General features: G+C 51.2%; 2 protein-coding genes across 2 annotated transcripts; one reads left to right on the forward strand and one right to left on the reverse strand.

Annotated features, from left to right (window-relative positions):
• Positions 1 to 166: 166 nt before the first annotated feature.
• Positions 167 to 3,759, forward strand: BO82DRAFT_384802 (uncharacterized protein; the record flags this gene model as incomplete). The annotated part of the gene is made up of 3 exons (XM_025638128.1): positions 167 to 801; positions 882 to 1,689; positions 3,090 to 3,759. Exons 1-3 carry the CDS (start codon positions 279 to 281, stop codon positions 3,757 to 3,759), a joined length of 2,001 nt encoding a protein of 666 aa, XP_025490183.1. The 5' UTR covers positions 167 to 278.
• Positions 3,760 to 6,081: 2,322 nt separating this feature from the next.
• On the reverse strand, positions 6,082 to 7,853 carry BO82DRAFT_287544 (uncharacterized protein; the record flags this gene model as incomplete). Its single annotated transcript, XM_025631585.1, has 3 exons — positions 6,082 to 7,243; positions 7,311 to 7,332; positions 7,391 to 7,853. The coding sequence occupies 3 exons, from the start codon at positions 7,851 to 7,853 to the stop codon at positions 6,082 to 6,084; spliced, it is 1,647 nt and encodes a 548-aa protein (XP_025490184.1).
• Between the last annotated feature and the right edge of the window lie 6,930 nt (positions 7,854 to 14,783).

A 14,783-nucleotide genomic window follows, 5' to 3' on the forward strand; every position in this document is an offset into this window, starting at 1 on the left:
GGGTTGGGATGCGGGGACTTTGCGATAAGAGATGCGGCGGCGATAAGCCTTATCGCGGGCAACAGCAGCCCTAAACCCTATCTTCTGCATTAGGAAATAGCGGCGGCATAGGTAGGTCATTCCCCTCCAGCTGTCGCAGTTGCTTCATCAACATCATTCTCCATCACGCGCTGGCATTAGCTGATAGAACTTTGTGTCTGAAGATTCTGCAATAGGATCCTTCACTCTGTACATATTGAACTTTAGCGAGCTGGTATTGCTTCTTCACTGGCAATGAAATGACCAGCGACCCTCTTCGCCCGGGTCTCCATCCACTGTCGCAACTTAAGGCTGGCCCGACAACCTCCAGCTCCAAGTCGACAGCCTTGTCAGCTTCCTCGCTATTGTCGCAGCCACCATCACCCAGACCTATTCGCCCTCAACCATCCAAGGTATCCGGCCGTGATGAGACGCTTAGTTCCACAAGCGAAAAGGCAACTATTGCTCTGATCCGACGCGTTCTGTGTCCGCAGCCGGGTAACCATGGCGGTGCTTCCACGCCCCCACCTCTAGAGGACTTGCTACCCCCTTTGACAAGCTCAAACGAACTCGATCTTCAACTCTACGCCTTAATTGCCATCGTGGTCAAGGAGTTCGTTCTTTCTTGGTACTCAAAAATCACGGCGGATCAGGTCTTCATCAACGAGCTCATACAGGTTATCGCGCACTGCACCCGGGCGCTCGAGCAGAGGGTGCGCGAAACGGACATCGCACAGCTAGTACTCGACGAGGTTCCAGCACTGGTAGAGACGCATATCAGTTGTAAGTGTGGTTGCATTTTGCCACCTTTATTGATCTTGTATAATCGGTCCAAGGCTGACTCGATCGATGGCCTGGTTCAGCGTACAGGCTAGCCAAACAGCAGTCGGAGCTGTGTGAACTATCGCCAACACTTCGCGAGATATATCATTCCTTGAATCCTCATCCAGGTCTTTCACCAGTTCCGAGCCCGTCAGATGCCCAGAGCATGACACGACAACAACAAGCCGAATCCATATACAGGCAATTGCTGGTACAAGGAGCGCTTGCGATTCTTCTTCCCACGGAAGATCTTGAGAACGTCTGTCTACGGACCTTGCTATGCGATATCATGGCAGATCTTATCCTGGGCAATGGAGTGGCCGGGAAAATGAGTGACGGGTGTTTCATCCTGGAGAGTATCACAAAATTGGTAGACAATGCCGGACGCGACAGTCACAAGGAGGATGCAATCACAGCTCAGTCCCGTCAGCGTTCCCGATTACATGAGTACGGCTTAATTTCATCGCGGGAGGAGCTGCTGAAAGGCTCGTCACACCCACAGACCCCAGTACGAATCCCGGATTGGGCGTGGCAGCTTCTGCAATTTGGATATACCGTCTATGTGGCCTTGCACTTCATTATAATAGGTTTGTTTCGTGTTTCATCGACAAATCCGGCGCCTTCGTCTCGGACTTCCACTTCACCAATCAGCAAAGCAACTGAGACAACTGGCATGTGCACGAGCTCGAGGAAGCGACCTGTGCTCAATTATCGGCTCTACGGCATGCTCGCTCAACTGCTAGATGTACCTCGGCGGATGCCATGGCTTGGGGGATGTCTCGCGCTGGTTCAACACTTGATCCTGGCGGGTCCAGGTAGATTAGGTGATACCGATAGTGTTCTCAATAGGTGAGTTGCGTGTTTATTTTGAGTTCTCGCACCCCTCCGCCCCTCTTCTGCCAAGCACTTCCATGGTCTCTCGACGCCGACAAAATCAAATTGGTGGTTGTTCTTGACCTGTGGAGAAGCGGTGCGGTTCGATTTCCGAACTATGATCTACACTGGCGTGGACAAGTCGTGCGGCACTGTTGGTGGTCATTACTTGGATATTAGGATGACGGAGCAGGATCCGATGGGCCGTCGATGATGCATATGAGATGCGCATTGCTCGCATGCTGCAACGATCACTTGATCTGCTGGTGGATGCACAGCCCGACTTCTGCATGTGCCTTAATCTGGCCCTGATTCGCTCGTGCAAGGGTGGTCTTGTCATTACAGACCGTGACCGGCGCTTACGGTTAATATACCACCCGCGTAATGGTCATTACGAGCCGGTGGTCCCGTCTCTTCTTCACACTTCTTCATCAATCAACCAGTCAATCAATCACTTGATTGACAAATCGCGACCGGGCCCTGCCTCGGCCACTTCCTACTCAAGTCATGCCATTTCTACTCTGACTGAATGTCGGGCATGCCGAGTCAGGTCGATCTTGGAAAGTCTGCGACCTGTCAACCATTCTATCCCCATCTCATGAAGTGCACCAGCCTTTCCATGGCCGGTGAGGGACGGGACCGGCCCTTCCGTCCCGTGCTCTCCCACGCACGGCCTGGCTGTCAAACAATGCTACAACGAGGAACAAAGAAACTCGAGAATGGGTCTGAACCATCTGAACACCCCTTTCGAAAGGCTAGTTGGGGGAAAGGCTAAAGTGATCCTTGCACAGGCAAATGACGCTCCCTAGCCTTTAGGCCACAAACAAACACTAAGTGACCACCGCAAATCATTTGTGAAGATCATGCTTCCACTCATCAATTGACTGGCTGCTTATTTCGGGGGCATTTGCAGGGACAGGGCAAGTTGCTACCCTGTTCCCATAATTTTCGACCAATCATCAAAATCCCTCGCGCTCGAATATCTGAGTCTGTATCCCAGCTGTGTCTTATGGCGCATATGGACACGTTACGGGAGAGGCTAAGGGGAGATGCCGTGTTCTCCAACGTATGAGCTGCCTTGCACCTCTCTTGTCCGGGGAACAAATATCCACATTGCTCTTTTTCCAACCTGCCGTCATATTCAGGATTACTGGTGGTATCTCAAACGCACCAATCGGTGGTCCATGCTCTTCCGTCGTGCCTCTGGCCAGGCAGATCCCTCTACCATTTGACATTTTTGGTCTGTCGGGGTCAACCGCTTCTCCACAGTATCGAGGCCCTCCATTACCGTCCTTAGAAGTCAGATCGCCTCCGATGCTCTTTCAGACCCCCTTCATCCCTGCTCCTAGCTGTTATCTTACATTTGCCTTTACTAGGTTCCTTCACGAGACCATCCAGGATTATATTTTCACCCCCGCTTTATTACCAAACCTGCTTCTGGCGACCAGAGCGGCACTTTTCCCACTGAACGCTCGTCCGGCGGCGGCGACCACGGCGGTATCGGCTCCGCAGCTGTCTGTGCAACCTCCCACGCCTACTATCCCCATCACCAACGACTCTGTTAGCGAGATCGCTGGCGCAAGTGACGCTTGCAGTAGCGTCTCAACGACTGGTCTTTCATCGACAGCGCCCTTATCGCCGGACCCGCGACCCTCTACGCCTGATTTCGCATCTGTCAAGCGACGCTGCGCGGCCAGCATCCTGTCTCGGGTGCCTCGCCCAATCGTTCGGCAATTCTTCGCCGCCCCGGCCGTTATTCTGTCGACTCATGGTCAAGTGGATGATGTGCCGTCGAACAAACAAACTTCGCCATCATCCTCGTTATCGCCGTCACCGTCGCCTGCACCAATCGACGATGCGGAAGAGGTATATCTTCTCGCATGTATCGAGGAGATTCTCGACCTCTTCTCCGACGACTACTGCAACAAACACCTGATCTACTCTATCATGGAAGCCATTCTCACCAGTCTTCTTCCAGAGCTATCCGAACGTAGTATTGCTGAGTTGATAGAGGATAGGGGATTGTCGGTCGACGTCCCGAATTAAGTTCACTGACCTTTTCCTTATAGAGTATCGGTAGACGAGGCGTACTCGCTGCATTGAAGATCTTTGTTTCTTAGTCTACATTAACTTTCGTGGAGTGCTAACTAATGATAATGATATTTGGGAACTGCACGAGGTTAGAGTGGGAGGTGAGGGTCTGTTCGTTTTAAACCTCACACTAGAGTGGCTTTGTCATACCTGTCGTTCCTTCATTTATGCTGGCACCAGCCTTCTAAGAGATTACTGTACCGTAGATATGCACAGTCTAGGCAGGATGAGGCACCCTCCGTACCTTTGTGGCCCTGCCCGTCCTGACTCGTACACAGGACATCGCCCAAGCTTGAGACTCGCCTCGCCCACGCCATAGTCTGATTTGGGGGGGGGGGGCTCCGTTTTGTTCCCCGTCCCGTATCATCTACGTCTAGATTGATGTTTACAGATTCCTTTGGAGATCCAAGTCTCGCCTCGTCTGGTCTCGCCTCGCCTCGCCTCGCTGCGGTCTGGTCCAGGCTTCCATACTTCATGGCCTATCGGCCCTCGTCGAATGCATCCGGGATACCAAGAGCCCAACAACCACCGATAGAAAAAAAAAAGGATACGGTCTCTGCTGTCCAAAAGCAGTGCGGACGATCCCCGGCAACATTTTTACTGTACCCAGCAGCTCTCCTATTGCAGCATAATTCATCTGATTGGGTGTGACGGTGGCTTGAATGTCCACGCGTAACATGATCGTATTTGAGAGAGTAGTAGTCAGAGTCAGGCTGGCTTAGGCAGGCAGGCAGGCAGGAAGCATCAAGTGCTTTTGATCTTGGGGTCAGTCCAGAGTATGTACTGTGCCTATGATATTTGGAGAAGGCAGGACTTTGGGGATAAAGAGATTGGGCGAAGACAGGGCTACGTCAGGCGAGGAACATACATACATACATACTATGCAGTAGTAGCCTGTCTCAGGTAGAGAGGAATCTCAGGCTGTACGCTGTACACAGGTGGTAGTCAGGCATCTCAGGCAGCCAGGCAGATGTTGAAGCCTGAGGCTGGGCCGGGTTAGGTCTGGGCGGTACGGTAAGTTCAGTTTGCCCAGTTGGGTACCTGAGGTAGTAGCCCGGTGTACCTAGTAGACTGGTGGCCCAGGCATACATCATGGTAACTAAGTGCTAGCTACTAGACTAGCTAGGTGGTGCCCGTAACTTGGTGGCGGAACCATTAACATATGTGTACACCCCCCCCTTTCCCCCCCTGCCCCACAGGAACCTTGACCCGAACCAGGGTTCCCGTTCAAGGTTTCAACTGCGGGCGTTCTTTCCAAGGGGACACGGCGCTTAGAGACCACTACACTACCTATGACCGAAAAGCATTCACAGAACAAGCACCCCCCCCCCCCCCCCTCTCCCTACCCCAACAAATGACATCGATTTGAAATCACATCCAGAAGGATGCGGTGAGCCCCTGCGCGCTATCCTCACAAAAAGGTTTGAGTGTCGAAATAAAATTGATCTGTTTGGGGCAGGAATCGAGCCAATGGGATGCTCCCTCTACTAGAAAGAACTATTGTTATTACACCCTTTCCCCGTCTCCTCGGGGCTCCGGTCCATGTTTGCCACTCTCAATGGGACTGGGGTCATTGGATTAAGACGGAAATATAGGGTTTGGCACGCGCACATACACGCACAGAAAGCGCATGACCAAAGGAAGTAGGAAGAAAATACCTGCGGAAAGCGATGCAGATTCGGACTTCGAGTCTTCTGGCTCGAGTTAAAGCAACAACATCCAAATATCAAGCAAACCCAGTAGACGAATAAATATTACACTGAGACAACAAATTTCGGTATGCGCGACCAAACACCGTAGGTCATGCCTCTCCCTCATGACCCCATATTTCCCCTGAGTTGCCTTTCCAGTATGTATGAGCCCATATGATGCTTGAGGTTGCCCTCTTCTGGTTTATCCCACGTAATAGTTTTTTGCCTGTCCCATCCCCACCCCCAGTGTGATTATAGTGAGAAAAGGAGACATAAAGGAAACAGGGAAAAGAAAACAGTAAAAACCATCCAAACATAGCATGTGATATGCAATTATTAGAATCAGAAAGCCTCCCAATGAGCAAAGAAGGAAAGTGATATCAAGGTGCCAAGGCAAGGAAACTGCAATGAATCCCATAGAAAAAGATTAAACGTGAAAGAGAAAGCAAACAGAAACAATATGTACTATCGATGCCGCAGGTCGTATCTCTTCACTTTCGAAATTCGGGGCTGTGACTTTGAATGATGATACATTAGGCTGAGTAGTGGCATCTCTGGCGAGTCTGTCGATCTCGATGGGTACGGCTTAACCCATACTGTGAATGCTTCGTTTCTTGTTCAGAGTAGGCACATCGTCATGCTCATCAATCCGAGTGAGACCACCCGGGAGGGTGCCTTGCGATGGCTTGGTGAGCTCGAGCTTTTCCATCAATTTCCCAATGGTAAGATAATCTTCCGCCACGAGACCCGCCGGCTGTTGCTTCAGATAGCTCATGACCAACTCCAGAGCCTTTCTGGCCTCATCTTGACTGGGTGATCCCGGGGAACTGATGGGAGAAGCGTTAGTAGATTTTGAAAAGAGCGGCGGATATGTGGTCTTGGGCTTGATCTCTGGATTGCTGCGATTTCGTTTAATTGTGCCCACCGAAGTGTCCAATCCCGGCAGAGTTTTCTGATCTTGCTGTTCCTCCAGGGAAGTAGCTTCTTGCATCAAGATAGACTGTCGTAGAGCAGCCTTTGTCAACTGCTCGCTTTCTTCTGGAGAGATCAGGCTGGGGTCAGCTGAGCCCAATGGGAAGGTCTGGCTGCGGGGTCGGTTGGAGTTGCCATCCACTGGCGAAGTAAGGGACTGGCTCGTAGGTGTGAAAGGGCTGTCGGTAACCAGAGTGGATGTTGGACTCGTGATACCAGCGGAGAACGTCGAGGAAGTGTCTAGGGAAGTGGTACTGTGGCTGTGCGCATGCTGGAAATCGCCAGTGATCTCGGCCAGGCTGTGCGCGAACTCCGCTCTGATATTCTCATTGCTCTGCATTGGGGACAGAGGTGACGGGCTGAGGAATCCGGTGGTCGACGTAGGGGAGAGGACGGTCGGAGAGTGGATAGCAGAAGCCAATGCCGAGTTGATGCTCAAACAGGTCGGGCTCTCCGAGTCACTCTTGGCACTGAGGGAGCCTTTTCGAGACTTGGCCCCCATGAGATTGTATTTGCGTTTGAATCTCTCAAGCCAGCTGGTGCTCAATACCTTTTCTTTGCCATCGGGACTACCGCAGGTGCTGGCAAAGAAAAGAGCCTTTTCCCGGATCATCTCGTCGTTAATAGGGTACCCACTTTTTTGATAGTTCTTCGCCCAGTTAGACAAGGCTTTCTCAATGTCTGGTACTCGCCCTTTGGCCCGCTTGATGGGGGATCGGGTGCCATCGTCAGGGTTGAGGTATTTCTCCTTTTGACGGAGGACTTTCGATACAGTACTTCAACCAACCGTGTTAGAGAAAGCTTGACCGCCTCAATCATAGCGGAAATAACAGAGGACTTTACCTTCTTTCGACACCAAAGAGTGCTGCAACAGGATCGGTTAGACGAGGAGTTCATATCAGGAAATGGCGTGAAGACTTTACCTCCAATGTCAGTCTGCTTGGCGGTCTTGTTCTCCTCGTGGTAGAGACACATTCGTCGACGGTCCTCATCGGTGAGGGTCCGCCGTGGGGTGGAGCCACTGGTCGAGGACTTGCGCGGTGGCGGGACAGGTGTAACAGAGGTGATGGCGGGCGTTTGCTGGGGTTGCTGCAATGGTGGTGGTGGAGGTGGCGGTGGTAGAGGCATTGCAGGCATCGCTGCATCCGGGAAAGGCCCCTGGGTTGTGAGCATGCTGGGCCATGTGTTGGAGGTCATGGTCAATGGCAATGATGCATAAGGTGGTGGAATTGAGACTCCGTAGGAAGAGTCGATAGGCAAGACACCGTATCCGAATCCCTGATAGTCCAGGGTGGGCGAATGCTCGGATGGACTGAAACCGCCCATATCCACCCAGGGTGATTGCGCAAACTCATTGTCTTGCGCATGTGTGCTTTCCGTATCCATATTGAAGGTAAGGTAGGACAAGGAAAAATAATTGAAACGGAAGAGGCAGAGAGACAATGAGAGACAGAGTGAGAAGTATATCAGGGGAGGCGGGGGTAAGGGGGAGTAGAAGAAGTGGAGGTGGCACTGAGACAGGTGATAAACAAAGATATTTGTCTATCAGACACCCCCGAAGGGATTTTAAGAATCAAGAAACCGGGGAATGAGATCTGATCAATAGCTCTGGGAGAAAAAGCAATGATGGGTGGGAAGCCAGTCAAAGAGACGGTCTAGGGCCGAGACAAGGGGAGAAAGTGATGCATATTCAGACTCGAACTGGAGGAACGAGTGAGCTGCGCTTACGGAAGCTGAAGAGCGGGCATGTATCAACTTGCTAGAGCCACCAGATCTGCGCACCCTTAACAATTGGCGTCTGATAGGATAGACTACCCCAAGAAGATGACCAAGAGTTAGCTGACCTTGGGGGGGGGGGGGGGGCAAGAAAAGAGGACGACTGCACAATACAACTTCACATGGATTGGATAGACCAGGACGGAAGGAAATCGATTTCAGTAGTAGAGGAGTCAGTCGCCTTCAAGCGAGAAAGCGGGTCAAGCGTGCGCAGCGGGTGGGTAAAGAAAGCATGGAGGTTTTTAAATGCGAGCGACAAGTGCAAAAAAAAGGGTCGGGCCAGGGCACAGGCACCGCAGGGACGATCAGGGAAACGACCGGAGAAGCTCACTGTCTTAGCTTGTTGTACATCCCAATTAATTGGCGGAGAGGAGGAGGAGCAGAAAAAGAAGAAGGAAGATGAGGAGTGAGTGAGTGAGTAAGTAAGTACGGTAAGTAGTAGCAGGTAAGTGAGGATAGACGTGAGTGAGTGATTGCAGTCAGTAAGTTACAGTCCGTAAGTATTTGGTTCAGTAGAAGGAAGACCAAGAAACCAAGAAGGAAAAGGCAAATGGCAAGAGGCGTCGTCAATGGGCAAGTCGTAAATTCATCAACGGTCCAGTCTCCGTTCGGGAGTACTTTTAAGTTTTCTTTTTCTTTTTTGATTTATGTTTTTTCAATTACTCTCTTCTGATTTATTCCGTTTTATTTATTTATTTGATTGATTATTATAAGTGAGTAGTATTATTGATCGAATTTGTTCCTCTGCTGTTCTGCGCTTGATTTATTCCAGACCAAAAGACCAGACCTGCATAGTTCTATCCATCCATCCATCTACCAGTATCGTCCATCGATCCATCTAAGAATTCCTCATCATCGCTTGCCATTCCTATCCATGTCTGTTTGCGGTCTATAGCGGTGGTCTGTATAGAACTAACTACGGCAGAGTTTGATTGACAGATAGTCAGGCAGCTTGAGCAAGAACACGCGAGTCTGGACCTCGGAGGAAGCTCGCTTTGGAGCCATGGCCGATTCATATCTGGCCTGCCCAGACTAGTCAGGCAGGCTTTCCCCCCCTTCTATTACCATCATAAGGTGTGCTTCTTCGCCTTCTTCTTTGGCTTCCACGGGTTGCAGCCAGCTAGACACGAGGACGCATGAAACCTAAGATATGTATACCCCGATCAGATTGATAGTTCCAGCAGAGAAAGCGGAGAGAAAAAAGAATAAGAGAGGCTGCATTGCTTTTCTCAATTGGCTGGTCAGCTCGACGCCAGGACTGAAAATGAATCCAAAGCAAAAGAGAAGTAGTGGGGAGTCCGTGCTCTGATTGGACGAGATCTAGATTAGAGGGACAGGGATCGACTCTCGGGCCCAAATACCGCTAACAGTATCGTTTCCGTACCACCTCGTGTCAGGTAATCTCCGTAATCTTCAGTAAGTAAGTAATTCCAGCTTCTCTCCTCTCGACCGGTTCCAGCCATTCCTGGTCTTTTTCTTTTGCACCCACAAGCCTTCCTCCCTCCCCCCCCTCTCCGGGTTCATCCCCCATCCATAAAATTCCCTTCCAATGCCTTTTATGTCCGGCTGGGAAGAGGTTACATTCAGGCTTCGCTTGAGCTTGAAGTAGCATCCTCTCCGGCTGATGTCCTCTCCATCGTGGAGTAACTTACGCAGCAAGACATGTTACAGGTATCCGAACCACCGTTTGTCGGTCTGCCGTCATACTATTTTAGGTAGGGGTAATACTCACCCCCTCTCCCAGCTCTCCCACCTCACAGTCCAGTCCAGGCGGAGCCTGCACTAAGTAGAAGGCATGACACCCCCTCCTCCGATTCCAGGTGGAGCCAGACTCCCACCGCAGACCATATGGCTCCCAAATCGGGGGCCCTTTGGATCCAGAAAAAAACTCGATGAAGGATAACAGTCGATCAATTCGTCCATGAACAATCCTCCTTTTCCCTTCCATCCCTACTCCGGCCGCACTTATTCTCTGCCCGCACTACTATAAGATCTTACGTGGAGCCCTGCTTTTGCACAATGCCTCCCGTAGGCCGGAGGGTATTGCTTTCCATAAAACAAACTCCTCATCCGAGGATACAAAAGATGGGACATACCATCCCGCACACCGCGCCATAAGATACGGTAGGTTCCGGCGGTCCCAGTGGATGAGCATTATGTATGAGAATCCGTCAATGGCACAGAGGAGATCTGCCTCGGGACGCAAATCATGGTTGATGCCCGCTCTCGTAAAGAGTTCTTGATCAACCATGGTTCCCATCGACGGACGGGGAGCGGATCGAGAACCGCTGAACCTAAATGCCCGCATGACATACAGGAAGAAGTCTTTGCGGGCCTGGGAGACGGCGCGGAACCATACTCGATAGTCTCTCACTATCGTTAATCATTAAGCGACGGTCTCTCAACGGCGTTATCCTCCCCTCCCCGCCTAGCCGTCTACGTGGGTATCTCATTCCCCCCGAATAGTGGTGGGGATTTTCCCGCAGTGGCTCATGTTGCTTTACTGCTCAATGCTGACCAAAAGCCAAGGTAAGATTCAGAGTGAAGAAGTGGGCCAGGGGTAAGTAGATGAGGAGGGGGGCCGAGAAAGAAGTCCCCTAGTCAGAGAGCACGGATCCTCGGGAGAGAGGCATTGCTTGCCCTGAGAAAAAGCCCCGGGGAGAACGAGACCAATGGACGGGAAAAGCGGTAGTGAGAGCATCGTCAGTTCGCCTTCGGTTCCGAGCTTCTTAGAGGAGGGAGGTCCTCTACGGAGGAGGCAGGTAGGATCACCTGGGACGTGCCGGTATTAAGTGTGGGCTCTCCGATACTAGCTCGTGTACATGTACAGTACTCCGTACAGACGAGCTCGTTATTATTGAGACGATGACTGAGCCGACGACCCATCTCATCCTTCAACCATGGAATCTGTATGGCAGCTCGGAAAGGCCCAATCTGAATCAGGACTCCAGTCAGAGCAGCGGAAAAGGCGATCTGCACCGTACTTTGTCACGCGAAAACCCGTCAGGAGATACGGCGGGCGAATGATACGTCGTAGGTCGATTTCATTTCATATTCGGGTGCGTAGACTAGACAAGGGTCTTCACCCTATCACGATGAGCACAGACGGCATGGTTCGGCCAGGCTTTGAAGCAGGCTTGAATCGGTTCCTTCCCTTGACTGGGTAAAGTCCCGTCGGCACATGAGGTCGATAAGGAGAGAGCGAGAGAGAAAGGCGAGAAAGGGAAAGGTGAGAAAGAGGAAAAGAAGGGAGCTCTGACCTCCCCCTCCCCCCACGGTCCACTCCTGGTACCCGCAGTGGTCCACCCCGGCCCGGCAACCTAAGCAATATCCATAACTAAAGGTATCCATGTTCATCGTTCAACACAAAACGAGGCATTGATCCAATCTCGATCGATTGATCGATCGGCTGGATGACTGATTTGCTTGAAATATGGAGAGGTTGAAAAGAATTCAGGAGAACGAAATTAAGCCGAGGTCATCGTGATGATGAAGAATCAAAAGTTGCTCATATTGTATTAGTCATGAACAACTGGAGCTGTCATATTGGCACCACCGACAAGGTTCTTCTTTCCGTTGGGAAGGGTGGGTGATTGAACGTGAAGATAGCGATCGGGTATGGTTGATTCGAGGGTACTTACTGTATAATTCCTCCTAGTTCCGGTCTAGTGTTCCGGCCACTGCAAATCATGGCAAGCATGGGAACCTCTAGGCTCTGGGTAAGTTGGTATCATTGACCTGCCACTAATTGGGGCAGGAGATCACTCAAGATTACCCACCACTCGACATTTTCGAGATAGTACTGAGTAATAATAATAATCATAATAATCTCCCAATTAGCCCAAATCTATCAAATCTATTCCCACCGACTTCAGTAATTGAGCTGCTTGAATTTGCAGGTCTCCTCCGTAAGGTACACGTGAGAAAAATTTCACCTAGCCGTACAACCCTCCCTCACGCCCTCTGTATACCCTAGATGGTCTCCACGGCATCCGACATGTCTTTAATGCAAGAGCAGCCTTACCGGGGCTTGCAATAGGACCGAATCAGTACCAGTGGGAAGGCGCAGAGTCCTCCGTGCTGCATGCTTGGTAGGTACTATGTAGGTACCTAATCTCTCTAGCCTCTCTGGGCAGTTGGAGAAAGACGGACGGGACGGAGGAGGAGAAAGGCGGGAAAACGTGACTCTGAGCTGCTGGGTGAATCCGCCCCGCTTGTTCCGATGAGACCACGAGGGCTGCTATCAACTGAGCTACGTATCATTATGAGGAACTACCAAGCGATTGTATGTAATACATGTTTCTGTCTGACTGATCTCAAAGAAAGAAATCTGGTATAAGCTCATCCCTAGGTCAATTGACTCATTTCCCATTCTTCCCCACATCCATAGTAAAAGGAGTCGATGGCTTCAGCAGTTCCATGGGACCGATCTTATTGTCCCAGTTGGTGGTACCTGACGTCAGTCACCTGATTGGCTTCCAGGTTGCTGAGTGCTCGAGTGCTTACTCCCCCCAACTCCGTCCCATCGGCAACAAATTCCCGTGGTAATTTTGGTCCATTGGAGGGAGGTAATAATTGATTAATCAAGAAAGGTAAAGGAACCACTCTAGACTGCGCACGCGCGGATCAAACAAGCAATGCGAACATACGTCATTCCATCTCACAGTCCATTCGGCTTATGATGGACCTTCCCGAGTGGCTAAAATTCGGCGCAACCGGAGAAGGAAACTCAAGAAAAGGGCCTGGATAGGCAGGACAGCCAGAGAGCTCGGAGAAAGAGACAACGAAGTAGGCAAAGGGAGGCGAAAATTGAAGGCCCAAAGGGAAAAGAAGGGCGCTAATTGATTACCCAGGCCGAGCTCTGATTGGCTCGATGGGATCTGCTGAGACTCAGGCCTCTGCATGGACAAGGTTGGGAAAAGTGGTGCGACGTCAGGCACCAAATGAGATCGTTGGAGGGCGCCATGATAGCCTTACCGTTCTACAAGGCCAGAGCAGTCGACATCTGTCAGGTACGGAAAGCCATTGCAGATGCCGGGAGGCTTCTGCCGTGTTCTTAATCGCAGATGTAACGTGTGCCAGGTACTTTGCAGAAGCGAAGTCTCACTGCGACGGCATGCATTGTTCTTTGCTCGTCTGGCCAGGTTGGTCGGTAGATAGAGTCGAGTACAGTAGTAGGAGTATCCTTCCGTTTCCATCGTCCGGGTGTGTCCGCCCAACCTCTCCCCCCCCTGGTTATAAGCAGCCACGCACGTCCCGACTGGAGATGCGCGCGATGGGTTCGTTCAAGGGAGGCGAATAAAGCCCGTTGAAACTTGAAACGAAAGTAATCCGCAGCCGCGGAAAAAAAGATGATGACATCAGACAGTTAACTCCGCCGTCGCCGCCGCCGCAGCGGTGAGTTGAGGGAGGAGGAGATCTGAGGGCCAAGGGTGGAGATTTGCGAGGTTCTGAGGAAGGGTGCAGTGAACTAGTTCCAGTCCAACAAGACTACTGCAGCCGATGTTGCCCAGATTCTAAGATTCTAAGAAAGCCACCCCTCCTCTCTTCCCAAACTGGCAAGGGCAATGCAGGAGCTAGAATCTCGAGCCCGTATTCGCGCATCGTGGGTTCGTCATCACCCTCTTTCTTTTTGTGTCGGGTTCAAGCAATCCGAGCATTTCTCAACTTGTCGGTTTGTAAATCCAACCGCAGAGCAGTTTCTTTGTTTCGCCCTTGCAGGGAAAGGGTGAGAGGTCGGCCAGCCCCAAGCCATGGCGGTTTGTGTGGCGGTATTCGGTCTGGACGACATCGGCGACATCCGCGGTACCCAGGATAAAAATGTAGGGAAGGAGTTGGAACGAATCGACGATGGGGATGTCAGAAAGAAGCTGTTTGTTGCAAGACTGGACAGTATGTCACTAGGTACTGTCTGTACAGTACTCAGGACTCTGTAAGCTTGACCAACTGCAGAGGAGGCTATCAGTGACAAATCGGATGAGAGAAAGAGGAGGGGAACAGATAAAAGAATATGCACTCCAATGCAGCCTCCACCAGCCCGGGGAATGGGAAGTCAACGTTTGTCGGTGCTTGATCGATCAGCTGACCAGCAAAATCTCACCTCAGTTGCAGGCCACATGAGACCATTGGGAGTACAGAACGTGTCTGAAGAAGAGGAGAGTGGACGAAAGAGAGAGCATGAGTTCTCCACCATGCTTTGCCATGCTTTGCCATGCTTTGCTCTAATTAATTGGATACAGCTTCCTACGGAGGACCAAGTTACCAAGTGTACTCTTCATAGCAAAGGCAAGCGATCTCGCCACCACAGCCACCCCACTACCAAGAGCTCGCATGGAGCACATGGAGGATGACTACAGAGTACAGAGAATAGAAACACTAAGCTATCCATCCGATGGCGACATGTACAGTACTCCAGACCTGGAATTCCCGGGAACTGCTATCGCGGGCAGCGTCTTTTCCTGGCGCACTCCCGCAGACCGCTTCTTTCTTGATAGTATATCCCGGTTCCCCAGGGATTGTAAACCCTTCCCTGTCCTTCGA

This window comes from Aspergillus uvarum, assembly GCF_003184745.1.
Source record: "Aspergillus uvarum CBS 121591 unplaced genomic scaffold BO82scaffold_41, whole genome shotgun sequence".
In the NCBI taxonomy this organism is placed as follows: domain Eukaryota; kingdom Fungi; phylum Ascomycota; class Eurotiomycetes; order Eurotiales; family Aspergillaceae; genus Aspergillus; species Aspergillus uvarum.